Below are 27,668 nucleotides of genomic sequence, written 5' to 3' on the forward strand. Positions count from 1 at the left end.
TTTAGATCTTGCAGAAAAAATGTTTTTAACTATTTTAAAATGGCTTTCAAACATCTATTTAATGACAAGGTGTGCATTGAAGAATAGAAGCATTTGTTTATAAAATATATGACAAAGTTTAAGAAGTATAATTTGATTTCTCCCCAACTCCCCCACTCCTTTTTAAAGCTCATCTTAGTTTTTCAAGTCAAGAACTCAAGATAACACAAAATGTACATAATTTTAAGACAGTTGAATGTGTAAATCTTCACTGCTTTGTCTAAAAGCACATATTGTGAATATGAATATGAAGATTGAAGAGGATAACAAACCTGAATAAAATATTTGACAACGACAATGTCACATTTAGCTTTTGTAATTGGTATTGTAACTTTGTCATCGGTTATTTGGTGCATGTTGCTCGTATTTTTGTTCCCTTTGTGGAAATCGGTAGGGGTACTTGTTGGGATTTTCGTAATCAAACTTTATCTGTTGGTTTGATGGAGCCATTTTCTTTTATAAAAAAATAAAACCATCATTCTCGAAGGTAAAATAAAGGAAAAACTACATTTTTAGTCGTAAGTTTTGATGTTTTGGTCACTCAATTTTAAAAATGATTTTTTTTAATCTTGAGATTTATAACAATAGACTCGTTGATCATTCTAAATTTAAAAAAATATGTTTACAAGGTCCAAAAAATATTTTATGTTTGATTTCTTAAAATTAATTATATGACATTTAAAATTGAAAAATATACTATCAGTTTTTAGAGGTTATTTTTCTAATTTCAAATGCCACCCAGTTATTTAAAATAAAATATAAATTTATTTACGAGTCTTTTAAGACCATTTCTTTTTAATTTATCGACTTATAAAATACCTTTTGAAAACTCGAAACCAAATTTATTTTAAAAAACCAGACACATATTCATATGGGTGATCGGTTGATTGGAGTCTGATTTTCTTTTTACGAAATCGACCATAGTCGATTCAATAAAGTGTAAATCATTGTTTGAAACTTTTCGAAACAGGCACCAACACCAACGATCTCTAGATCGATCAACTCAACTTTGATTACTTTGGTTTAGTAATACTTGATTTTTCATGTACGAACCACTATATATTCATATTAATTTTTCGTAAAACAAAACCATCGTGGGCGATGCTCACAAGCAGAGTGTTGAGATTGTGTAACAAGACATAGATGATTGAAGAAAACAACCATCACATTTTGAAATGTTCAAGTATCTATTGCAAAGCGGGAAAGCTGTAGAAACCCATAGCATATAGTTCAAAAACACGACGATCACAATTCAACCAAAACCAAACCCCATTCCTAAACCCTTCTATCGAATTTGTTCTTCGCCCCTCCACAATCTCTCCGGCAGATGGAAGGCGGTTCCATTTTCAACTCAGGAATGGCCGATTCCACCACCAGTAGGAAGAAACCACTCAGTTTGAACGATCGTCATTACCGCCTCCTTCAGGATCTTTCTGCTCCTCCAAAACCCTCTTTGGCAACCGCTGCTGGTATAGTACACTCTCTTCTCCCGTTTTTTTTATTGGCTCTTGGATTTCGCAGCTTTGTAGTCATCGCTGGTGAGTTTGTTTTTGTGTGCAGACCATAGAGAAGGAGACGAAGACGTAAAACCCTCGAGAATTGGACTTGAGAATCAACATCTCTTCAGTGAAGTATCGTCCAATGTTGACGAATTTAACGATGATAAAGTTCCGCAGTCTTCAGGTGTTAATGGTACGGATTTCGTTATCTTCTTGGGGTTTCATAACCATGGAATTTATTGGTAGTATCTTTGCGTATTCGTGATGTTATTTCTGTTTTTTTTTCCACCTCGTAACTTTCAGTCGAAGAAAAGCCGACGAAGGTTAAGATCAATGGCCGACGCCGTCTGTGCAAACTCTCGTCTCGAGAAAATGATTGTTTGGATAATCCAGAGGGGTTCTATTTCAATGCACCCAATTTTTCTGGTATTACGGATTTCGATTCCCCTTCTCCGCCACCTCCACTGCCCGTTGAAAATCGCGTTAACAAGGGAAGTGAAATCAGGGATATCCTGAATGACTTGAGCGCGAGGCTTGAGCTTTTGTCTGTCGAGAAAAGGCGAGAAAAGCCAAAAAAAGTTGATTCTATAGAAGACTTCTCGGCTTCTTCCGGTGGAAAAGGGAACGAGGAAGCAAATAAAGCCGATGATCGTGAGGTTGAAAGTCTGAAGTTCTCCACTAAACCATCTAATTCCTTGTTAGGTGAAAGTGTGAAAGTTGAAAAAGCTGTCAAGACTCTCAACGTCGGTGGGAGTGGTGAGTACGGAGAAGAAATTCTTCCAAATAAGGTGAAGGTAGATGTGTTTGACGAGGGAATTCATAAAGTTGATACGTGCGGTAAAGATAGTGAACAGCTTCTAAATTTAGAGCATGGTAATAAACATGACAAAGGACGAGATAAATGCAGGAGTCAGGATGTCCAAAAAACGTACAATTCCCTAGGAAAAAGTCCTGTGTTGATAGATGAAGGAGAGGTAGAGGATGAGGATGATTGCGTAGTTCTGAATCATGAAACAAGGGATTTTAATGAAGTAAGAAGGCAAGATGGAAAATATGAAGAGAAGGATGATGGTTCTGATGGGCTTGATAAGTCTTGCGAGGATTTTATCTTGGAGGGGAAAAGCTCTGCTGGTCGCAACTCTACTTTCAAATTGCAAGGTAGAATTGCAACGATGCTGTATCCACATCAACGTGATGGGTTGCAGTGGCTGTGGTCTCTACATTGTCTGGGTAAGGGTGGAATTTTAGGTGATGACATGGGTTTAGGGAAAACAATGCAGGTAATAACAGAAAAAACTATTCCTCTCAATTTGTTTATTTGCTTGAATGTGTCTAAATACATATTTTTTTCCGTTCCTTCTCAGATTTGTGGCTTTCTAGCTGGTCTTTTTTATTCGCGTTTAATAAAGAGGGTCTTGGTTGTGGCTCCAAAAACTCTCCTGCCCCATTGGATTAAAGAGTTATCTGTTGTGGGTCTTTCTGAGAAGACGAGAGAGTAGTAACCCTTTATTGCCTGGATTGTTTTAAATATTTTTCTTACTTGTTTATAGAACTGAACGTAGCTGCTGAGCTTTCCATTTCCTGTACAGATACTATGGGACGTCAGCTAAACTTCGGCAGTATGAGCTTAATTATATTCTTCAGGTTAGTTCTATCTAAGTTTTGTAATTAAACTAAGCCTGCAATCATGAATTAGAAGCAAAGACAATTGTAAATATTAGATTGCATTATTCGTGGCAGACTTTTGTTGTACGATGATATTGTTCAACTTGTGTGTTAGATCTATTAGTTTTAATTATGTGTTGGGTTAGGGGTCGTTATCTGTTAGAAATAGTGGCATTGGACCTTGATGAAAGTCCATGGGTAGTTAAGATTTACTTTCCCTAATTCTTTATTCTTTTAATTAGGTTCCCGTTGCCTACAAATTTTCTCCCTTTTTGTTGGTTGTGTTGTGTGAACATTTTGAATGGGCTTTTAAGGAAGAAGACTACATTGATGGGTCCTTTCTATTGTATTCTTTAGTTGTTGGCGAGGTTTCATGTTTCTCTTTGGAATTCCTACTTGAAGTTAATTTGTAGTCATTCTAAAGGCAACATCTTACCTAGTGAGACACCCTTTCTCTAGGGGTCTTTTGTGACCCCCTTTTTTTTTCCTTTGGCATGATTTTGCATTCTTTCATTTTTTTCTAAACCAAAGTTGTTTCTATATGAAACTAACTCCTATGTATAATGGAAAGTTCTATTTTGTCTGTATTACTTGTCTCCACAACAGGATAAAGGTGTTCTTCTTACAACTTACGATATTGTGAGGAATAATTCAAAGTCCTTGCAAGGAAACTGCTTCTCTGAAGACGAGGAAACTGAGGATGGAACAACATGGGATTACATGATTCTTGATGAGGTCATTATTAGTTACTTGTAGTTTACTTATCATGAAGTTGTTTGTTTTTTTAATATTTAGCTGATAAGCTTATTTTATTTGTACTAATTGTTCTTTACCATAAAGATACAATACTGTTTTCATTTCACATATGAAAGACTTAGTTCATTATGTTCAAACTTCCATACACAACTAAAATTCTGTTATTAGAAGTTGCTTCCAAGATTCAAGAACTTATGTTCTTTTTTTAAATAGCTTGAAGTTCATGCACTCGTTTCATCATATATTCAGTAGGTGTGTTGATATAATTAAACTTACCTCGATCCACCAACTTAAGCTTTTGGGTCAATTTGTGACATAAATGGTATCGAAGCATGAGGTCCTATGTTAAAAAACCTCTATAATGTTATTTTCTCCCAAATTAATATTCAATTCACCCATTGGGTTGTCAATTAGTGATTTAACCATTTTTATAAATTTTATCATGTTTTGTTAGTCATTTTCTTACCAGAATCATAAATAACTTATTTCCCATAAGTCGATGTAAACTTTCCATTTGTGATATGTATTGGTGTGATTGATCTATTCATCTATAATCCAGGGTCATCTTATAAAGAATCCTAGCACTCAAAGAGCCAAAAGTTTACTTGATATACCCAGTGCTCATCGCATAATTATAAGCGGCACACCATTGCAAAACAATCTGAAGGTATCACATTACTAGTTGTACCAGATAATATAATATCATTTCCCTTTCATCTATTATCCGCCTTCATTCGTAAAGTACTCTATTGGTGGTGTGTTTTTAGTGTGATCCCGTACGGAGTTAACTATCTCCATTCTCTCTCCCTCTCTCTAATAGGAACTGTGGGCCCTGTTTAATTTTTGCTGTCCTGACCTATTGGGTGACAAGCACTGGTATGGTTCCTCGTTTTATTATTGGTTGTTCTATATTGTTAGGTATATTTTTCGTCTTTTTTTGTTATTAATAGAAATAATAGCTTTGATTGAGAAAAAAAAATGAAAGAATACAAAGGCATACAAAAAAATCAGACAAGCAAAACGCCCCATCTAAAAGAAAGGGACCAACTAAGTAAAACGTTACAATGGAATAGTTACAAAAAGCCTTTGAAATCGAAGTCCAAAGGGAAACGTGAAATTTAATCACCATTGTGGTCCCTTTCCCTACCATGAAACACTTGCCATTCCTTTCCCTCCAAATGTCCCAAATAATAGCACACTGCACACACCCTAGCTAGCCATAAAAAGAACTCCTCTCTCTGAAGTGCGGATGGAGGAGGAACTCCTCAATCATCGCATGAATGCTTAGTGGTCGGCATCGCTAACGCCAAACTTCTGCATAAAGAAGCTCCACAGGTTTTGAGCATACTGACAATACCAAAAAAGGTGATCAAGGTTTTCGCCTTTCAACAAAGCAAGCAACAAAAAGGGCCAACAAGTGGAGTCCTCCTCTAACAAGCCTATCAACAGTGTTAACTTGGTCAAGCAAGACTTGCCAAACAAAGATCCTAACTTTCTTTGAAACCTTAGTACTTCAGACCACTTCAAAAATAGACTCTTCAGGTGGGGAGGGATCTAACAACCAACTAAAGAAGGGTTCACATGTTATCCATGACTCGGGTTAGAACTCCAAACTCGAATATCCCTCCTTCCCTCCTAAAGCTACGCCCCTCAACCAAAGAAAGAAGAGAGGCGACCTTCGTCGTTTCCTGTTTGGTCAATTTATGATGAAATCGGAAAGAAAAAGACTCAGGATTCTCATACCCAAACAAAAGATCCGATATCATGCAGTTTTTGGAAGAGAGGATAAATGATAAAGATGCGGAAATAAAGAACAAAGAGAACTCTCCCCCACACAATGATAAATATGCTGTTTCGTCTATTCATGTTACTTGTTCAAAGTTTTGTTCATGTATTGTTGTAATGGAGTTTGGAATCTGGTCAGGTTTAAAGAACACTACGAGTCAGCAATTCTTCGTGGAAATGACAAAAAGGCTTCTGAAAGAGATAAACGGATCGGTTCAGTGGTTGCAAAGGTAATGTCTATTGCTTGTTTATGGACCTTTAACCTTTTTGTTGTCACCTTCTAGTTTAGCACAATTTTGAAAACTAAGATTTATTTATAATAGTCAAAGGAGAAAGGGAAAAAACATTGGGATTTTTTTTACTGAACACATTCTGGAAGAAACCAACAGAGTTTTGTGAAAAGGGAAAGTACGCTCTCTCTCTCTCTCTCACTTTTGTTGTTGCTGCATCCTGGACTTGGTGTACAATACAGGATAATTTGTTAATTGATAATCACGGTAGATCACGATTATTGGTGATTGGTGCTTTATTTTGGTAATTTTTTAATGAAAATTCAAACTGCAGGTTCAAGAGCTTCGTCTCGTTGGGCAACTTCGATTTTCCTTTCGATTTTCCCCTTTCTGATTAAGCTAGCTGAATATATTTGCCCTGTTAGAAAGAGAAAACCGACTGTTTGGTTCTGGGAGAGTATCTAATGTTCCCCTTTTTTGTACTGTTTTCAATGAATGAAGTACTTTCCATTCAACTTTGACTCAACTGCCACAACTTTCCAAATTTAAATTACGTTATTTATGAATAAACGCTGTCTACTAGCTCTCTGTATTCTGTAGCATTGTAAGTATATTAATGGCGTTGCATTTTACAGGGTTTAAGGGAACGAATCCAACCCTACTTTTTGCGTCGTATGAAGAGTGAAGTGTTCAATGAGGATAATGATCAAGCTGCTACCAAACTTTCTAAAAAGAATGACATTATTGTTTGGCTCAGACTAACTAGTTGTCAGGTATGATAAATTATTTTATCAATTTCCTTCCTGATCACATCATTCACAGAATAACAATGTTGCGCCCCCATTTAATTGATGCAGCGACAACTTTATGAAGCTTTCTTGAAGAGTGATTTGGCACTTTCAGCATTTGATGGCTCAGTATTGGCTGCCCTTACGGTACTTTATTTTTATAATTTCAAGGGAACATATTTTTCACTGATGAATGAAAAACCATGCAACTTCCAGAAGAAAAAATGGTCAAGTACATGGTACAGTGAGAAAACCAATTCGAAAGCCAAAATGAAACGAAATAATTCATAAAACCTTCGTCTTTATGATACAATTTATCATCATTAAGTTCTAGCTCAAATTGTATGCTATGTGCATATCATTTACTGCTTCCCCTTTGACGCCTGACAGTGCTGTCTTAAAGCTTATGAACTGTGGCGTAACTTATCTATTTATTTATTAAAGAACATTCATTAAATACATTGCCTTTACGTCTTTTATTTTGGTATTTATGCCCTACTATTCATGAATCACAATGGAAGTTGGGTTAAAACTTTCCCAATTTTTCTTTTGAATTAGAAAGTTAAAAAGAAAAAAATCCACCATTTAATAAATTTGAGGTTAAGGGAGAGCCCCCGTCATCATCTATGTTCTACAATAACTTTTGTTCCTTGAAATGGTACCATCATCGCCACAAATAGTGGAGTACCACAAAGTTAAGTATTCATTTGGTATGGTGCAGATTCTTAAGAAGATATGTGATCATCCACTTCTTTTGACCAAAAGAGCTGCTGAAGAGGTATTGGAAGGAATGGAAACCGTGCTAAGCCCAGAGGATGCTGGTGTAGCAGAAAAGCTGGCAAAACGTTTAGCAGATGTAGTTGATAGGGACTTTTATGAAGTGTATGATGACAACGTCTCTTGCAAAATATCCTTCATAATGTCTTTATTGGTTAGTGATGTTTGATTGAATCCGTTGTTGAAGTATTAATGGTAGCGTGTTTAATAACATTTTTTATGTTATTGGCAGGATAATTTGGTCCCGAAGGGGCATAGTATTCTTATCTTTTCTCAAACTCGCAAGATGCTCAGTCTTCTCGAGGTTCAGTTCGGCTTGACTTATTCTGATATTTTATATTCAAACGACACTATTTAATAACAAAATATGGTTATGGGCTCATAGTGTAAAATGTCAAGATGATTGTTGATAAATATGCTATCAAACAACTTTAGTATACACAGTGGCATACAATATATCCATCCATGTATTTGAATGTGTCAAGATAAAGAATACACATAAATCTCGTCTATTAATTCATAAACCAGTATATGTAGGCTCTTTATATTATCAGTTGCTATGCCTCAAGTGTCTTGATGATCTACATGAATAAAAGCTCTCTATTAAGTGGTTACATTCATTCTCATAAAGAAAGTGTTATGTTCATAAATTTTTTGTTGTCCAATTAAGGAACTTAATGCTATTTTTATCTTATTTTTAGAAGTATATTGCTATTGATGTGTCTTGAGTAGAGAGACTTCGTTGAGAAGTTTTTCCACCAATGGCACCCCTAGGAATGCAGATGCATAAAAGAAACATTGATGCACTGTCCCAAAATAAAGCATCTGTAAGGTCCCTAGATAGGAAAATAGTGGATTATTAGGAGAAAATGAAAATGGTTGTTAGTGAGGTCATATTAGTAAATAGATGGTAAGTTGGTTAGGGCTTTTTGTTGTAAATAGTGGGAGAGGGGTTGGGGAGAGGTGTGAAGAATTTTGTAGAGAGATTTCCTTGTAAGGGAACCTTGGTAGAGTCTAACCCTCTAGAAAGGCTAGGATTACTTGTTACTTGTTCTTATGATCTTTTAGTATATATTTCATAATTGAATGTTCTTTTAAGAGTTCTTGAGTTCATCTTTTCTTCTTGAGATAATACTTGTTAGCATCCTACCAGCAAAAAAATGTAAAGACAACTTTTTACTCTTTGAACCAATCCCAAGAGAAACTCTTATTCCAACGAACATCTATTTCAAAAGCAATAGGATGAAACCTTACTGATTTTAGCTTAGGCAATAGTGTGTCTATCAGATACTTTATCCAATGCATATTTGACAGAAGGCTTGAAAAAGTAAAAACTTTCAACAGCAACCACCACAACGAGCCAACGCTTGAAAGCTTTTATTGACAAATTTCAAATTCCTTACAAATAGAGACATTTTTAATATAATAATAATCTACTTGTTTGTGGGAGTATTTACTGTGTGAAATTTAAATATAAATGCACCAGTTCATGTTAACTTCAATTGAAATCTCCAACGAGTATCACAATTTCTAATCAAGGCTCTTAGAACTAAAGGTTGAAGTGATTAACGTGTGTATTTTTTTCTCTGTAGAAATCACTGTTATCCAATGATTATGAGTTTTTGCGCATTGATGGTACTACAAAAGCCATGGACAGAGTAAAGATTGTAAATGTAAGTAAACTACCAAAAGACACTTATATATGCTTATATAACCTTCTTGATATGAAATTCTTTTATCCCTTCATAGGATTTTCAAGAAGGTAGAGGAGCTTCTATATTTCTCTTGACATCTCAAGTCGGTGGTCTAGGTCTTACGCTTACCAGAGCTGATCGTGTAATTGTAGTAGATCCAGCCTGGAATCCAAGGTTTGTTAGATATATATGTTTAGTTCTTTCTCAAGTTTGCACAAATCTTGCAGCTTAAATTTGTTGAAGAATACCATGACTACATAGTTTCTTTCAAATAAGGCAGAAAAATTCTCCATTCTTTTCATCTTTTTTCCCCTTCTCCATTATTACTTCATTTTGTTTCGTTTCTTATTGGCTATCAAATGAAAATAGTCGTTGATTGGTTAAACAGTAACATACATGTTGTAATTAAAGTTTGTTTTCTACAAAATGACTGAAAATTCAGTATGGATACTTAAAATAAGTTCATTTGCCTGTGTATTTGTATATCTTTGATGAATTGAAGAAGTAGTTTATGCACTTTATGATGATATGACACAAGCTAGTGCATGGTGAGTCTACCATCCTAAGTCATGCCTCACCAACATCCATGTCCATTCTGTAATACTGCTTGAGTCGTGAAGTTTCATATTCAAGTCAAAATTAAAATTTGACTTCTTAATTGTTTAAATGTCATACTTCGATGGTAGAGTAGTTGAACTGGTTGCTCATGACTCTTAACTTTTGCAACACTGGACACTCAGAATTGAAAATATGCATTTGATTTTACATGCATTTGCCTTTCATCTTGTACAGATTAACTGTTTACATGTGAATCTCAATAATCTAAGATCATTTTTCATGTTAACATGTATATATATAATGACTTTGCAGTTATTAACTAAATGTTCCCAATCTGGTTGTAGTACTGATAATCAAAGCGTTGATCGAGCATACAGAATTGGACAAAAGAAAGATGTTATAGTGTATAGATTAATGACATGTGGGACTGTTGAAGAAAAGATCTACAGAAAACAGGTAATGTTTATTCTATAAATGTTTTGTCGGATGTACAACTCTTATTAGACTAAGATCTTAAATGTCATGTATGGCACGCATAAACTTGAGAATGTAGAATTGTTTACCAGACCAAATTGGTAAACCTTTTTTCCTACGTATACCAATAAATTCCCTATAGACCTTATTTTGCAGTAATTTTCTTTCCTTCTTTCTTTCTTTCTTTCTTTCTTTTCTTTTTCTCACACCTGCTGGGAGGCTTATATCATTAGATGGTCTATGAGCAAATAACCATTGTACATTTAAAAGAATTGCCATTTTTAATTTGAACGAAATTCTACCACTTATTTTGATTTATAAAATTTTTGTGTAGGTTTATAAAGGGGGGTTGTTTAAAACAGCAACAGAGCACAAAGAACAGATACGGTACTTTAGTCAACAGGTAATACATGTAAAATTGTAAAAAAAAAATTTGTTTTGCTTGTTGGATTGTGTGGTTAATAGTATAAATGTTCCAGGATCTTCGGGAGCTTTTTAGCCTTCCAGAAGAGGGATTTGATACATCTGTCACACAACAGCAAATGCATGAGGAACATGATCAACAACTTGCAATGTAAGATTCAAATGATAAATTCCATTGAATGCAAATGATAAGCATTCACACGAGTGTTCGTATTTAAAACTTGCCTGTGGTTTACTCTACAAATGTCACTGAAATTATGTATGTTTCTATAGCGCTTCTGAACTCCTAAGTAATTATGTCTTTCTGGGTACTTTATCAGTTGTCATCTGCCTCCAAGTTTCAAGTGACTAAAGAGAATAATGCCTCAATATTTAGCATTCTGTATCCTGGGAAGATTTGAATTTTAGATGAAAACTTTTTGATCAACTAGACTGTTCTAGTTGAGTAGCATCACTAGCGGATTATAATATTAGTATGATTTTATTGTCTATTTGGTTTGGCAAATATGATTTAAATACTCTATGTTTATGCTTTTGTTTAAGAAGAACAGAGCGTATTGCTAGTTTTTGAAATTGAGAATTATTTAGTCTTTGACGTCCTTTCGGGCTGCTAAACAGGAAACCATAACCAGCATTTTGCAGTACATTTTCCCCCCTAAGTATTCACGCGTTGTATGTGGCTACAGGGACGAATCTTTGAGAAGCCACATAAAGTTTCTGGAGACTCAAGGTATTGCAGGAGTTAGTCACCACAATTTGCTATTTTCGAAGACTGCTCCAGAGCCGGTGTATGCATTGGAGGAAGAAGACACATCGTTCAGGTAACTTTATTTTTTATCACTGCAAATTCGTTTCACTCCTATTTCTGGAAAAATAAAAGATCATTATAAGCCTTGCAATGTTCATTACCTTTTGAAACTAACCAGTTCCATTTTAATATGGTTATAGGAGGAATAGAGAGTTTGGATTCAGAGACAGACCAACATCAAGTTCTTCATCCGATCATGATATAAACGGGTATGAGTTAGTATTACATGGAGTAAATCATCAAATGGCGTAGTAACGTCTTTTACGTTGTTTCCAGAGCAAGGTATGCTTTCAACCCAAAGGATGTGAAGTTGAACAGATCTACCACAAATTCAAGCAGTCCAGGCAAACCTACAGTAAATGAACTCAAATATAGAATCAATCGGCTGTCTCAAACTCTAGAAAATAAGGTACGATTCCATGCAACTTTCCTTTTGAGCGAGTTCTTAAAGATATAATCTAGCTAGTCCTCTTCCAGACTTCCCTCAACTCAACCACTTTGGTAGGAAATTTGAAAACAAAATTTGAAAACAAGAGATTCAATTAAAACAGAATTATATGTGTTTGCTAGAAAACTTTGAAATTGGATTCTAATGTAAACCGTTATTTTAAATTTGTTTGATACTATATTTATAAATTATAAAACTACTTATACCTGCTGACTAATATTAATTATTTTATGAAGATGTTTCATGTTTAAAAAAATTGCTTTTGTTATACTCTATATAATCTACAACACACAGCATAATACATATTTTATTTTTTTAAGAAAAGAATTGAGTTTAGAATGTGGCATACTTTATTTCTAAATATAATATAATTTTACATTTTAAATTTAGATTTATAGATTTGGACGCACTAAAAACATAAAAAATATTGTTTTGATCGTTTAAATCATGGAATCCTGATGTAGTTTTTTAATAAAAAAGAAAAAAGAAATCTAGATCATCATCCATCAAATATATCTGATGTATTTAGTAAATCTAAAAGCATTAAACAAAGTTTAAATTGACTAATCTAACAGACTTTAGATTATTATTGTTCCTCAGTCTAAAGGAATAACAGAAATTGTTATAGTTCTAGGATGGTTGTAAGATGACTCGATTTGTTCAATGATGATGGGTTGTTTTAATTTTAATTCAATTTGTCAAAACAGCTCAAATTTTATTTTGTTGAACAAATGATCAGGTTCTTATCTCAAGATTACCAGACAGGGGGGAAAGAATTCATAAGCAAATTGATGAATTGAATTTACAACTTTCTGAATTAAGAAGAAAAGAACATGAAAGTGAAGTCATCGAGATTGCTGACGAGTTCCAGGAGATATTGAATGTATAGATTATATTTTGATGTGTTGATTGAAATTTCTTTCACAAGTGAAGTTTGGGACTGACCAACCATTCAACTTTATATGGTATCTCTTTTGAGACAACGATCCAGTTTTTATTATTTGTTTAATTTGCTGCGTAAATTATCAAAAGTCATATCTTTTATTACCTACATATTTAGTTTAATTTCACAGATTTACTCCCTTAATTCTCTGGGCTTTCAAATTTTTAAAAATTTACTTGTTTATTAGACACGAGTTTTAAAGTTTTAAGTTTGTTTAGAGTTTTATTATTAGTGACAAAATATTAGAAATTTGCACAATTGACAATTCATAACAAACTCGAAAGGTCTCAAATTTTATTACACTTAAGAATTTGCGGACCAAATAGCTAAAGTTTACTAATTAAATTTGTAAATTAACCAGAAATTCATGTTACTATGTATTATGATGTTATAGTATAACACGATTTAAAAAGTCGTATAAACAAAAATGTGAAAATTTCAATTCATATTTTAGGTGGCTATTGAGTCATACACACGTTAAACAAAAGTTTAATAACATGTCTTAAGCCCAAGCATAATCATACAAAAATTACACCCGCCTTAACAGTAAGGTCATGAGAATAAATATATTTAATCTGCATCAACGTAGGATTTTAAGTTTTAACTATTTGACTGAGGAATACCCCAAATAAAACTTATCCAAAATTAATTTATACCAAGTCTCCTAACCACGTGATTCGATTAGAGAATATCTAAATGCATAAAATGAGAAAATAAAACAACCCAAATGCAGAAATAATGTGAATTTGATAGCAAGATGCCAAAATATTATACTAAAGCTGAAATGAAATGAAAGAATACCATTCTCAAAGAAGGAAAAACGAAGAATGAGAACAGTACTTGGGATCACCTTTCAACATATCAAATTTCATTTATTAAATATCCCCACAATAAAAGAAAGAAAAAAAAGTCAAGCTCTACCTACTCCCTCATTAACTCCCAGTTCTCTAGCACTTCACTGTGGAACAGTAAGGCTTCTACAAGTTTTTCTATTGTGACCACGACCACCACAGGTCCCACACAATCGCAGAGATGGTTCTTTGTCACTCGACACAGGTTTTTCCTTCCTCGGTCTCCCACGGGACCGTTTCTCTCGATCCCGTGACCTCTTTAGGCAACGAAGAGCAATTTCTCGTGCCCTCCAAGCTTTATCATAAGATATAGTAACTCCAAGTTGTTTCTCTACATCTTTGATTATGTCATTTGGTCTATAATCAGAAGCACCTTCCTCAAACTTGGACTTGATTAGTTGACCAACAACCCAACTACTGGCTTGATGATGGTTGCGATGGAACTTCTCGGTTAAACAAGTATGGGCATTGTGGAATTTTCTTATCAGGAAGCAGTCAGAATCATTCAACTTTGATGCACGAAGTCGCCACTTACAGCTTTTGTCTGTACATATTACGAACAATAATTCTCTTGTCGAACGCCTTACTTTGAATTCAAAATTTTCTTTTATAGCCATAAGACTTAATTTGCTTTGTACATCCTTCTTGCTTGGATAAGTCTGGCCAACTGCTATAGTATCATTAGACATCAACTGCTCGATAGTTAAATTTTTTGGTACACTCATGTTCAACTGCTCAGAATACAAGCATGGTTGAATGCTCGGGTTCAATGGATCAGGTGTTGCAAATTCTTGGATGTCTTTTCTGTCATTTTGGATGGTAAGATTATCATCAAAAGACATATTATTGGAGGTGTGTGGATGAATCTCATCACTACAACCATAATTATCATTTTGCATATGCGCATTTTCTACCTCATTATCAGGTACTCTATTATCATTGCAGTTATCATGTTGATGTTGATCAGCATTTTGCATCTCATCATCACAATTCATGTCTGCCTGAGGTCCACAACTTATGGCAGTTGTGTTTTGTTCTTCGATTTCAGTAAGAGCAAGAAAAGGAGGAAATTGAGAATTTTGTGCAGTAGGCGCAAAGCCAGAAGTTTGATTACTTACACTTCCAGAGTCGAACGGAACTGGATAATGCACCTCCTTCTCTTGATTTAGTGATTCTCTACGTTTGATGGTGATGCACAATGGTGTTCTCCTGCCATGATCGTCTACAAGATTCTCACCAATAAAAAAATCGACATCTTCATTGTCTAATATTTCTGTTGGTGGAGTTGGGACGTGGGCTTTATATAAACATTTCATCGTGGCCACATATTCAGCTGGATCAACTTTGACAATCTCATAGACTTTGTCCAGAAGATCGCTGTGTGTAATTTTCTCATCAACAACAATTCCTTTTAATTTGTCACCATTAAATTCAAAACCATTCTCACTAAAAATCCAATCGCCATTATACATAACCAGAACCCGCACAGGAGACATCCTGAAAATATGATATGTTACGTTAGAAACTATGAAATAACCAGTATAGTTTATATGAATGAATACTTTGGTTTTATAGCCTCCAACCATGGCTCTCTTGGAGTCTTCACGCATAACCCAACATTTTCTTTTATCGGAAAATGTAAACAATTTCATTGGTAAGATGAAATTACAAAGATGATGACCTATGAATAGGATTACAAAAATGCTCTTTCATTGAGCGATAAGAGAAACTTAATCATAATTATAAAAGGGGAAAACCAATTTACACCAGGTGAGGGCCGTATATGCAACCAAAGAAATATAGTCAAAACTATGACTGGTGCCATTAAAAATACGAGAGTTCCTGCCTACTGATTTTGTTCGAAGGCATACTAATTATTACTCTTTTTTTTCTAGTACAAAACAAAATTTGGAGATTGGGGATCAAAGCCTCTAAGTCCCAGCCAACTTGCAAGCACCTAAACTCATCTCACAAGACAAACCGCCTAATTCACTCATAGGATATTGAATCTTAGGTAGGTGGCTAAAATAAATTGAACCCATTCTCTTCCATAGTATAAACGCCTTAAAGAAGCTGATGTTTATAAGGGAGGACACTTTGAGAAATATTTCAATCCATAGGTTTCTATGACCTTCAAGGATGAACTAGGCTTCGTTACACTTGCTTTAGAATTCCAGAACTCACTCTTCACAAAAATAAAAAAAAAGGATTAAGTTGTTCTTGACCTTCCTCAACTGAACCAGCTGCAACATTATCTTGCAGCGTGCAAGGACTGCACTTCGTTAAACAACAGGACAAACATTTTAAGTACATGAATAAAAATTCCTAACGTCATAACAACCAAACAATAGATAAATTAAAGGCCATCAACAAAAACACTAATTTCAGCAAATAACTCAAATGAACACACACAAACCCAAACAACCAAATTCACAAAAAAAAAAAGAAAAAAAGAAAAGAACGTCTTGAGTATTAACAAAACCCTAGATAACAAAACCGAAACAAAATAGACTATGAATAAAACGAGTCCCATTAAACGTAAAATATTTGATATCGATTTTAGGGGTTAGAGAACCAAATGGGCATTATGAACCGCGAGAATTCGAGTAATTTCAAGTGGAACCAAGAAACTTACAGAAGGGGAGAGAATTAGAGAAAAAAAACAAGAACTGTTGGTTTGAGCGATGAAGAAGCCTGCCGGAGCGGCGTGACGGTGGTGGCTGATTTTGGCGCTACGGCAGAGGGGTAGTTTATTTTTTTTGGCGTGGCTATCAGATGGGTTTTCTTCTGGGTCCCAAATGTCGTCTTTTTCTTTCACCGTCACCTTTTCTTTTTTTTCATCTGACGCCGAATAGGGTAATATCATTTTTAGGTTTAATTTACTTTTTCATTCTAGTCCTCCACTTTCCTACTATTCCATTTGTAGTCCCTCTATTATTATATTTTTAATAAACCTTAAATCTATTTATATCAAAAATTATTTAAAAATAAAATATTTGACAAAATATTACACTTCCAATAAAAAAAAATACCATAGTTAGTAAATCTTTTCTAAATTATTTATAGTAAATCACTCTCCTATAAAAGTAATTTTTAAATTTATTAATAATAGATGTCGATAAATTTCTACTTCGTATCTTTCATTACAATTTTATTATATTTAAATATTTTGGTTATATTTGAAAATAACTGTTTAATTGTTATTAATAATTTGTTTGATGATTTTTTAAAAAGAAAATTTATCAATGGTCAGCAAAAATATATTTACTTATGTGAGAGTGATTATTATTAGTTAATTTTTGACAATTTTTTTTATTTAAAGATTTAAATTAACTTTTAACTTTAACAGATAAAATTAAAGTAATAAAAATAAAAGTTCTTTTTGTTAAAAGTATCGATTTAACCTATAAGTAAATTATGATTTTTTTTTTTATAATAATTCTTGCGTCATTTTTTTATATATGAAAAATAGCCAAATCTAGTCCTACCAAAAACATTCATCCATAACTGTAACATTCTCAAATTTTGCTTTTGAAGTCTACAAATTCTTTTCATTATTATTCAAATTTTCCCGGTATTTCCGTAGTAACTTTGGAACTTTTAGAAAATCAAAACAATACAATCTTGGAATTATAAATATACTAAATTAAAAGTGATAGACATGAACAAACATATTTTAAATAACCAAACTAAAAAATATCTATAAATATATTTTGATATTTTGATTTATTTTACCGCTTAACTTTGAGTGTTTAAAAAGATCAACACATACATATTTAGAGATGTCCACATGACGGAGCAGGGCCGAGTGATAGAGCAAAGCTTAGGAATTTTGATGAATAATACTTTTGATAAATGATCTATTAATGAGAGGAAAACCCTAACTAAAGAATAACTAATCCTAAAATACAACAATGGTAATTCAAGATATTCAAAGGGCATGCTCGTCTCCATCCTCGCTGCCTATCCCATTCTCCATGTCCACCAATTTTCATGCGAGAAAGGGAGTAAACTTTTTTAGAAAAGTTTAATCTCATTTTTCAATCAACAATTTGAAATGTATATAAATTTTCAATATTATTTTATTTTCGATAGAATATTATCAATTTTATTATTTAAAACTATTAAAATGTCAAATTCTAGTTGATTGTTTATAAAAGTAAAAATTATTAGAATATACATTTAGAAATTCATCCATAAAATTCAAAAAACTATATAAAAAAAATTAAAGATCAATTTATAAATATTCTAACGAAGCCTTTAATTACATCTAAAGATACAACATAGTTTTTTTGGGTACCATTTCACGTATTATTAAATAAATAAATATTTATATTTAACTAACTATATTTTTAATCGGGATTGGTCGACAATGTATTCCCGTCCCGACCCCGTGTTACGAACAATTTTTTTTCCACTCCTTTTCTCATTCTTGGTGTATTCGGAAATTCATGTCCCGTTTAGAACGACACTGTTCAATGGACATTCTATACGTATAGTATAGTGTGATTAAATTATATAAATACGTAGAGGAGAACTCTCAATGTATTTATTTCAAGTTTATGAACCCGTAAAATTTTGGTAGATAAAGAACAAATGTTTGAGAAATTAAATAAGTATGGAGAGTATGACAAAAACGTTTAAAAACTGAGTTCACCAATTTTTTAGTTGACAATATGACAGAAATCAATTATATGTAAGGCTATTTTATGGATTTTTAATTTTCTATTTTTAAGATTTAGAGAATTTATATATTTTTTTTGTTTTCAAGAGTGTCCCTTTGGTCATTTGGGTGATCGCCCACAATTGTGTGTAATTGTGCCTAAAACGCAACACTAAAGGTAGCAGAAAATGGCCAACTCCGACCAAGCAAATCTCGAACTGTTTCTCCAATGGTTACAGGTAACAACACTAAACTTGCCTTCACTTAGAAAACTATATCAGAAACTTACTCAGCACCTTAGTGGTTTTGGCTACCCTGATTCCGGACACTTAATTTTCTGCTAAAAGTTGCACCTTTTCAATTTTTTTTATTAATTGGGGATTCAATTCAGGTTAATGGAGCAGACCTTCGAGGTTGCACGATCAAGTACAGTGATTTGAGCAAAGGGTGTGGCCTTTTTTCCGCCAACTATGCCTCTGATGGTATTCTAAGTTTCGACTTTTGTTTTTTCACAATAGATTATATTCTTGCGGCAGTATTTGATTCTGCAGCCAAATTGTTCAGTTTTTGCCTATCCCGCTAAAAGCTCATGAATTTCTATGTGGGGAGTGATCATTTTAAAATTTATTTATTTTTGTATACTCACCACCCATTTTGAAAATGATTTTTAATTTCCTAGATGTGCCATTCAAGAAATTCTAACTAAAGGTATTATTAAAGAATAAAGAAAAAGGGAAAATAGCAGTTATTTTTCATAAAAATGAATTCTACCCAACTTCATATTGGTGCCAAGATTTTCATTAACATTAAATCTGGTTTTAACACTGGAGGTTGGTGATTGAGTTACTGCAGAGTACCTCTAGTGACTTAAGTCAATGGAATTGGCCTAATACTTTCTAAGAAATTTGCTGGACGACAGAGTTAATTTGAAGGTAGGAAGAAATAGTAATCTTCCTTTTGGGTGTAGAACGAGCTTCTGCTGCTCTATAGCCAATTTCCTAGACTCTTTTTTCTCTGTGATGATGATGATGATATATGGCACAATGGTCGCTGATTATGAGATGAGAAGGATGTGTCCTTAACATGCTAGAATTTTCCCAAGTGGATAGGCTTCCTGATCTTGCTATGAAACTGCGAGCCTTCCAACAGCCAAGATGAGAGAGTTGACTGGTAAGAGCTCAAGCGTTTTCTCTTGCAAGTCTGTTTTCTTTGAATTTTGCAGTGGGTAGAAATACAGAGCCTTGAAAAGTTCAAATTTTTCTTTGAAATTAACACTTAAAGATATTAGGATTTAAAATACGAGATAATTTCCAAAACCAAACACCATCCATTGTCCCTCTCCTGTTGCAACTTATGCAAGGAACATTGGAAAACCTCAGACAAGTATGTTGTTTCCTTCCTGGTTTCGAGTCACATTCTCTTGAAAGGACTTTAGAAGTTTGTGATCATCAATCTTTCTACCAAGGGTTCAAAGGCAAGGGGAGCGTCCTTTTGGGACAACATGATGAAGCCTTTTTTTGGTAAGTTTAGAAGCAAAACAATATAGGAAATGTACCAAAACTTAGAAAAGAAGGCATCTGCTTGAGAAAATTTGGTTCTGACTCCAGCATGTTGGTTGAGATTTTCTTTGTGCTTACAACTTAATGTGCATATGCAACATCTGGAAATTCTTGTCTTAACTTCCTTGTTCTTTCCCTCGCTGTTTCCTTTAATCAATATTTGCATGGAAGTTTAGTTTCTTATTGGAAAAGAAAAATTACCAAACTTGCTCTTGGAAACATGTTGGATAGTAGTAGCAGGGTAACTTTTGTCATAACTTCTCAGTTTCTCAGGGGAATAGATCATTTTCTTACTTGTGCAGCGGTTCTATTAGTTGTTCCCCTAGATCTAGCAATCACTCCAATGAGAGTTTTGCAAGATCCTCTTTATGGACCAGAGTGTAGAGCAATGTATGAAGAAGGTGAAGTAGATGATAGGTTTTTGATGATTTTGTTCCTCATGGTTGAGCGGCTGCGTGAAAATTCTTCATGGAATCCGTATGTAACTTTAACATTCTTAAGTTATGTTTATGACAAACATTCTTTCTAAATGATCATTTATTTTTCTGTCTTATAGTTGGTGAGATCTCAGTGATTTATTATTAGGTACCTTGATGTGCTTCCTACAAGATTTGGGAATCCACTTTGGTTTACTGACAACGAGCTTTTGGAACTGAAGGGTACCACACTTTATCGAGCAACTGAATTACAGGTGCAAAGTTCACTTTGGTATATTTTATATAAAACCTTATTGTCAGTTCATTACAGAATAGTTGCTACTCTCTCGTCTCATGCTTATACGAATTATCTTGTTCCATTATCATTTTTTCTTTTTTTGCAGAAAAATTCACTGCAGTCATTGTATGAAAATAAAGTGAAGAAATTGGTTAGTAGATTGTTGACTCTTGAAGGGTTTACAGGAAGGTCTGTCTAACTCCAATTCCATTTTCTCCTTTTATTTCAAAATGATCCTTTGGAAACAGTTCTATTTTTACTTTTTACTGTATGTCCTTGGAAAATTTTCCTACTTTGATATAAGATCGTGTCTTCTTTATTCTTTAAGTTCCTTTTCTTTTGAGGAACCATAGATCCTTAGAAGGGGTTGAGAGGTCCTTGGATATGTAGTTCCTGGTTAGGTCTGTTCCATCAATGGTCTTCGGTGTTTAAAGCATTCTGTAATTATCCCTTAGGTGTACCGGATGCTGTATTATTATGTTATTCATTGGTGCAATGGCAAGTCACTTTATTTGCTATATTCTGTTTTTATTTTTTTCAGGGAGGTGAGCTTTGAAGATTTCCTATGGTATGCCAATTAGCAGGATTTTTCTTTAATTTTAATCTTGTTTACTGTTCGTCTGCTTAACTATCCATTCATTTTTCATTCAAGATCGAACATGATTGCTTTTGCAGGGCAAATTCCATTTTTTGGGCACGTGCCTTGAACATTCCAATGCCGCATGATTATGTATTTCCTAAAATTCAAGAAGCGGTTGGAAGTGACTCCTTGATAGAAGAAACTGCTGAGGTTTCAACTTCTGCTGTCTCCAAGGTGCAGTTGGCTTGCGTTAAGAATGAAGATGGTGGTCACTCTTGTGCTATTTTAAGCTTGTTTTTTGTGATGTCATGAGGATAAAGTATTTTACTTGAACTAACAAACTAGGTCAATCTCAGGGTGCGAAGATCCTCGGATGATTGATAGTGCAGCTAGTGGAGAAACATTTGGGTCTTCAAAACAAGAAACTGTCTGGGTGGAGGGTCTTGTTCCTGGCGTTGACTTTTGCAATCATGGTGTGTAGAAATTTATCAGATCTTAATAGTACTGTAGATTTTTTTTATCCCTTTGTTCACTTTTGTGCTTATTTCACATTATTTGCAACAAATTCTCTATGGACGATGTTTCATTGCAACCAATAATGTATTATTATTAATTTTTTTCTTTTCATCAATAGAATCATGCTACATAAATATACTATCAATCAGGTCAAAGATAAGTTCAGGTGTACAAGTTTTAATTTAAAAAAATGGAAATAAGAAAGGAGTATGTAATGTTGGACTAATAATTGCATTTTCATATTCATTATTATCAAATGTTTTATGAGAAAGCATGAAAATTAAATAGAGCAATCTTTTGTAGTTATTTATTTTGAGTTGAGCAAATGTGCAGGGGATTGAAACTTCAACTTTAAGGAAGGTATAGGTGTGTTAACTACTAAGCACGCTTCACATACCTCTTAGAAAATCATACTATAAGGTAATTAATAGATACAGTAAATTATATTTATATACTGGTCAGAGCATTTAATGTCTTCTCAAAGATGCATCATGTGTGGTAAGGAGAGTGAAGATATCAAGGTTAATGCCTTTCGTTTTTGGATCTCTTCTTGCTGAGTTAGTTGTTTTTGGCTTTTTGACTTGGAGATGCCTGTTGAGATAAATTGAAGAATAATAGGAAAACATTGTTCTTAAATGTGCTGTCTGGAAATTATTTGAAGCTGTTGGATGGAGTGATTTTTTATTTGATGATTTTTCGCTTGTCAAAGCATTGTCTCATACTGACTGGACATGGTTGTGAAATTCTTGTGATCATCTTTCACTCTCTGACTAAGTCTTATACTTTTAGATCTGAAAGCAACAGCAACATGGGAAGTTGATGGAACAGGGTCCACTACTGGAGTTCCTTTCTCAATGTACCTCCTCTCTGGTATTGCGATTTTTCTTATAATGCCTTTTTCTCTTCAATGTGTATGTTAGAATTCCATACCTTTCTCCACCTATTTATTTAATCTTTCTGTTTCGTATGGTTTAGAGTGCTCCCTTAGTCCCATCAAATTTCTTTGAGCTTTGGTGCTTAGAAGATTAAATCCTCAACTTTGATGGAAAAGAGAAGACCACTTTATTTTCTTTCATTAAAATTCATTTTTTCCTCCCAAAGCCCATAAAACCATCTATTCCTCGTAGTCATCACTCTTCAATTCTCTTCAGTACAATGTTAATGAATTTTCTAACAGTTTTTATCCATGATATATCTGGAAAAGCCATTTCAAGGTCGTCCGGACTGGAGGAGGTTTCAATCAGTTACGGTAACAAGGGGAATGAGGTATCAATTTTTATTTTCAAAAACTTGTTCCTGAACCGTGAATAATGCTTTCATCTTTTTGTTTCTAAGCATCTAATGATAGAAGGAAACATCTTTAGCTCACTCTAGATTAAATTGTTGCATCTGCAGTTTTCTTCTGCGTTGCAATTCGTTTACACAATGAAATTTTTATTTGTTATTTCTATTCTTTCATTCTGATAAGGTTAGATTTTTCCCATCTATGGCAGGAGCTCCTTTATCTTTACGGATTTGTCATGGAAAATAATCCAGATGATTATCTCATGGTAATGCTATCTAACACTACAGGACTCCTTGACAATGTGTCCTTCCTTTTTTTAGACAGGGGTATGCAAGTGGGTCGGTTTGGGTCAGTCTTTGGTCAATGCCGACCCCAAGCCTATTATCGGTTTAGGAGATTGAAGAGAAGTCATATTACCTTTTTCTTTAATATGAAAAAACTAAAAAACCAAACTGATTAAAGCAGGCAAATCAATTTGATTATTTTTGGTTTTACAATTATACAAAGTCAAACCAATCAAACCAACTCAGATTAGTTGGCTTTTCAAATTTTGTTACCGCCCGCTAATAGAGATTTATTTCCGTGAATACGAAAATCGGTTGTTTGATGGATGGTATGCAGGTACACTATCCTTTAGAAGCAATCCAGAATGCTTCCTCTTCTGATTCAAAGTTACAGCTTCTTGGAGTACAGGTTAACTATTTTTACATTTTGCATTACATAGTTTAGATTCTGTTCAATGAATATTATATTTAACTGACTGTAGGTCTGACTAGTTTAAATGTTTTGTAGATTAATTGTCTGGAAAAACATGTTCAATCTAACAAGTTTGAATTTGTATTTATAACTCCTACCCATTAACAGAAGGCTGAAATGCGGTGTCTTTTACCAAGAAGGTTGCTGGATCATGGATTTCACCCACCAAAAACCTCAAATGTCAAAGAAAATGTAGACTGCAGCAACAGAGCTTGCAATTACAGCTGGAGTGGTCAGCGCAAGCTACCTTCTTACTTGGACAAGCTGATATTCCCTGAGAAATTTTTAAGTGCATTGAGAACTATATCTATGGATGAGGACGAGCTTATGCAGGTTTCATCTTTACTGGCAGAGGTAGGGCTAGAACTTTTGGGCCCATTTAAACAAATATGCTTAGGCTCCTTGTTGCTTGGCTAATACATGATGCAACACTCGATAATAATTATCGGGAAGTAGATGTAACTAGGCCTTGGATACGAGAATCCCTACCCACTTTTGTTTCACAGAAATAGGATTGGTTCAACTCTTTGTATGAGGACGAGAGACCTCAAGAAACCAGATTTTCATTAGGTCAAATCAGGATGCACATTTTTCACAGACAATTGACTTCTTGGTCTCACCTCACCCGATTTGAAATAAAGACTGCGGACAAAATAGACAAAGAGAGCATAGAATAATCTTCCAATGACAATGAATAATGTGATCTTTTACTTTTTGTTATGATATTCCAGTAAGTTCAACATAGTAATAATTGATAACATCTATTTTCTTAGTACTCTTTAGATGTTTTCTTACCGGATGTTATGCAGAAATTTTCTTGAATGAGAAATTGTGGTGAGAGAGCAAGAGCATGCTGTTGATAATTCTTAATGTATATGCAATTTCTGATATTCTGAAGTAATATTATGTGGCCTTTGATTCTTTTAATTGTATTTATTTTTCTTCTTAAGATTGTTGGACCTGAAGAGGATAGGGAGCCCACTGACACTGATGTCCAAGCCGCAGTCTGGGAGGCTTGTGGTGACTCTGGAGCTTTGCAATTGCTTGTTGATCTTCTTCAAAAGAAGTAATCGCTAGATTTCATTTTAGTGATGTTTGTTCTCTTTCTATACTCAAAGTGCAATATTACTCATAACTCGTTGGTGGATTTTTTGAGTCTAGAGAAAACAAAATAGGATATTTGAATGTAGTTTCTTTTACACCCTGAACATAAAGATTAAGAACAATAATGTGAAGACTATCCTAGTGAAACTATACTATCAAGAAAGCATTTTTGCAAGGCATCCCTAACGAGTTTTGAGCTAATGACAATAACCGTTCATGTTTTAGGATGATGGATCTTGAAGAAGGCACCGGAACTCTGGACAGCGACACTAAGCTGCTAAAAGAGGCCCAAGTGACTGAAGACATGAACACAAATGGCTCGTGTCAGAATTCTGCAAGGTACCATCCTTTATTGGTTATTAAGTTTAACCTTAAAACACATATTCTGTTTGTAATTTTCTTGATGAGTTTGTGAGGAGAGGTCTATCAGTACCAAATTGAGTTCTGTAAAACTTTAAACCAAGAATGTTAACCCTTAGATATATGCATGACACCAGTAGCTTCAAATTCTTCTGTTTTAGTATGAGCTGAAATGAAACTCAAACTCTTCCCATCTTTGGTATTTATTATACCTTAAAAGAAGTTCATCAGTTCTTACTAACGTTTTTCTTTCTCCTTGGCTGCAACAGAGAATTAGACGACAAGAAGCCACAAAATTTGATGAGCAGGAACCAATGGTGTAGCATTGTTTATCGCCATGGTCAGAAGGAACTAACCAGTCTATTTCTGAAGGAGGCAGAACATGCTTTGCATCTGTCATTAAGTGAGGAAAACTAAACACCAGTTTAACAACTCTCTCTAGCACAGTTTTACATGATAGATATAGGTTTCATCTGTTCTTTGTAATTTAAATGCATGGGAATTTTTTTCCTGATCATCTTGAGTAATCTCATGCTTGTGAAATTTATTTTCATGCATTTCAAAATAAAAAAATCTACTCCAAAATTACCGGCCATATGTATAGTGTCAAGGTGTAGTTTGTGTCCCCATTGATTTTCGTGTGTCACATATGAAACCCTTCTGTCTATGCATGTGTACAGTGTTCTGATAGCTAGATCTCCATGAGCAAGGCATACTTACACTACACCTGAGATGTCTCTACATGGCACATTAGAGAAATATAAGTTCAATTCAATTTAATAACCAATTGACAAAGAATTTCGATATCATATATATGTTTTAAAGATTGTGAGATCTGCATATATGATTTATGTGTCAATTCCCCCATTGAGTACTTGTATGGGATTTATGATCGTTTTGGATAAACATGTTTCATCTCAAAACCAATTGTTATACTAGAAATGAATGATAAGATCTTCCATAAGGATGGAATTTTTTAACAAGGTATATATTTAGAAACAGACGCAAATATGTTGTCCTAATTGATATCATTAAATTTTTTAGGTTTCACAATCTTCCCACTTAATAATACGTACCTTAAAATTGTTGCAAAGAAAAACAAATGTCTAATAGATTTTTAAGGATGAGAGTGAAGATATCTAATTATTTAGGCCTGGCCCCAAATTGGGTTAATTAAGTTGAATGGGTAAAAAAATTAAGGTTTGCCAATAACACGTTTCTTTTATTTTGTATTAACTCACCTTTCACCTTTCTTACTTTATTATATGTGTTAACTCTCCCAATTATTCTCCTCCTATAATAATTATATCTCGACATTGGCTAGGCACTGTTACTATCAAACATCTTAATATATATACACACGAAAAATATATTGATTGGCTTTTTCGTCGAGGTGTGAAATTTTCACGTTTCATTTATACCTTGGTAAATTCTGATATTTACTGCCAAATTTATACCTTTTAGTTATATATGTTATTTTAATTTTGATAATTTAGGGCAATAGTTTTAAATAGTAAAATTGTTGAAAATATTTACCATTATAGCAATTTTTTAGTTGTTTATCAACGATAGATGATGATAGTACTTATAGACGTTTATCAAATTTTATATTTATTTAGTAGTTATTCTTAAATGGGTGTTTGATTTCTTGAAAAAAAATTAAAATGTATTTTTGTCACAAAAAATCTAACAAATTGTCCAAAATCATAGCTCTTGGATATTTTTTGCAATTATACTTTTTTTTTTCAAACACTAAAATACAATTAACAAGTAGTTTCTTTTATTTTGTTGCCATCCTTTGTTTGTCCCAAAGCACCTAAAATTACTTTTCCTATATAAAATAAACTAAAGCTAATGGATTGTAATTAATAAAATACATTAGATAAATCATTGAATTGAATTATGAAAAAAATATTTTTCAACAAACTATTTTTTAAAAAAAATTATTTAATATAAGTTTCCAAATACTCTAGTTTTTATTTAGAATAACTTATTTTTTAAATTATCCAAACATACTATACATTTAATAAACTTACTTTTAAAATTAATTGCCTGACAAATTGAACTAATTAAACACATTCTGTGTATACTAAATACCAACCTTAACATAAGTATCAATGTAAGATGATTTCATCCCAACTATATATCTTATTTGAATTGTAGTTTTGAAATTCCTTCACCTTTACTTGATTGATGATGATATTATATTCCAAAGTCTTACAAATAAAGCAGTCAATTAAAAGAATACTTTTGACATATAAAGTATAACGAAAAGAATACTTTTGATGTATATACTTAAGTACATGCGTCATATTTCTATTTTTAAAATACTACAATTTAATGTAAGAAATAGATACCAATTAAACCCAACATCTTTTTTTTAGTAAATCAAG

The 27,668-nt window shown here is 33.6% G+C and overlaps 3 protein-coding genes and 1 long non-coding RNA gene across 8 annotated transcripts; 3 read left to right on the forward strand and 1 right to left on the reverse strand.

The window, feature by feature from the left end:
• The first annotated feature begins 1,152 nt into the window (after positions 1-1,152).
• On the forward strand, positions 1,153-12,997 carry LOC101213923 (protein CHROMATIN REMODELING 24). The gene is made up of 22 exons (XM_011659438.2): positions 1,153-1,508; positions 1,600-1,731; positions 1,842-2,818; positions 2,903-3,033; positions 3,128-3,182; positions 3,810-3,938; positions 4,519-4,626; positions 4,780-4,835; positions 5,884-5,974; positions 6,610-6,747; positions 6,832-6,909; positions 7,484-7,693; positions 7,772-7,843; positions 9,132-9,212; positions 9,289-9,407; positions 10,136-10,247; positions 10,600-10,668; positions 10,745-10,839; positions 11,375-11,509; positions 11,637-11,705; positions 11,773-11,905; positions 12,684-12,997. Exons 1-22 carry the CDS (start codon positions 1,367-1,369, stop codon positions 12,831-12,833), a joined length of 3,282 nt encoding a protein of 1,093 aa, XP_011657740.1. The 5' UTR covers positions 1,153-1,366; the 3' UTR covers positions 12,834-12,997.
• On the forward strand, positions 5,981-6,500 carry LOC116404629. Its single transcript, XR_004217596.1, has 2 exons — positions 5,981-6,152; positions 6,309-6,500. It is a non-coding gene; the product is annotated as an uncharacterized LOC116404629 (long non-coding RNA).
• Positions 12,998-13,632: 635 nt separating the features above from the next.
• Positions 13,633-16,581, reverse strand: LOC105435894. Its single transcript, XM_011659437.2, has 2 exons — positions 16,374-16,581; positions 13,633-15,235 (listed from the first exon to the last, which is right to left on the reverse strand). The coding sequence occupies exon 2, from the start codon at positions 15,232-15,234 to the stop codon at positions 13,843-13,845; it is 1,392 nt and encodes a 463-aa protein (XP_011657739.1). The 5' UTR covers position 15,235; positions 16,374-16,581; the 3' UTR covers positions 13,633-13,842.
• Positions 16,582-18,509: 1,928 nt separating this feature from the next.
• On the forward strand, positions 18,510-26,084 carry LOC101219815. 5 transcript variants are annotated; one of them, XM_011659434.2, is made up of 16 exons: positions 18,510-18,640; positions 18,793-18,883; positions 20,263-20,437; positions 20,546-20,651; positions 20,781-20,863; positions 21,216-21,242; positions 21,350-21,519; positions 21,611-21,727; positions 22,560-22,640; positions 22,948-23,036; positions 23,264-23,320; positions 23,677-23,748; positions 23,920-24,165; positions 24,762-24,877; positions 25,141-25,254; positions 25,545-26,084. In XM_011659434.2, exons 1-16 carry the CDS (start codon positions 18,590-18,592, stop codon positions 25,690-25,692), a joined length of 1,743 nt encoding a protein of 580 aa, XP_011657736.1. In that variant the 5' UTR covers positions 18,510-18,589; the 3' UTR covers positions 25,693-26,084. The 5 variants fall into 5 exon arrangements, with proteins under 5 accessions (XP_011657736.1, XP_011657737.1, XP_031743733.1 ...); XM_011659435.2 differs by having other exon boundaries at positions 22,975-23,036; XM_031887873.1 differs by having other exon boundaries at positions 18,570-18,640; positions 18,793-19,571.
• Positions 26,085-27,668: the final 1,584 nt, after the last annotated feature.

This window comes from Cucumis sativus, chromosome 6, assembly GCF_000004075.3.
Source record: "Cucumis sativus cultivar 9930 chromosome 6, Cucumber_9930_V3, whole genome shotgun sequence".
Taxonomy (NCBI): domain Eukaryota; kingdom Viridiplantae; phylum Streptophyta; class Magnoliopsida; order Cucurbitales; family Cucurbitaceae; genus Cucumis; species Cucumis sativus.

Excerpts from the sequence above, each read along its gene's own strand:
- LOC101213923 (XM_011659438.2), top strand. The coding sequence starts at position 1,367 with ATGGAAGGCGGTTCCATTTTCAACTCAGGAATGGCCGATTCCACCACC. Across the intron at positions 4,627-4,779 it reads CATTGCAAAACAATCTGAAG|GAACTGTGGGCCCTGTTTAA; the intron begins GTATCACATTAC and ends TCTCTCTAATAG. Across the intron at positions 11,510-11,636 it reads GAAGAAGACACATCGTTCAG|GAGGAATAGAGAGTTTGGAT; the intron begins GTAACTTTATTT and ends ATATGGTTATAG.
- LOC105435894 (XM_011659437.2), bottom strand. The coding sequence starts at position 15,234 with ATGTCTCCTGTGCGGGTTCTGGTTATGTATAATGGCGATTGGATTTTT.
- LOC101219815 (XM_011659434.2), top strand. The coding sequence starts at position 18,590 with ATGGCCAACTCCGACCAAGCAAATCTCGAACTGTTTCTCCAATGGTTA. Across the intron at positions 20,652-20,780 it reads ATCGAGCAACTGAATTACAG|AAAAATTCACTGCAGTCATT; the intron begins GTGCAAAGTTCA and ends CTTTTTTTGCAG. Across the intron at positions 25,255-25,544 it reads TCGTGTCAGAATTCTGCAAG|AGAATTAGACGACAAGAAGC; the intron begins GTACCATCCTTT and ends TGGCTGCAACAG.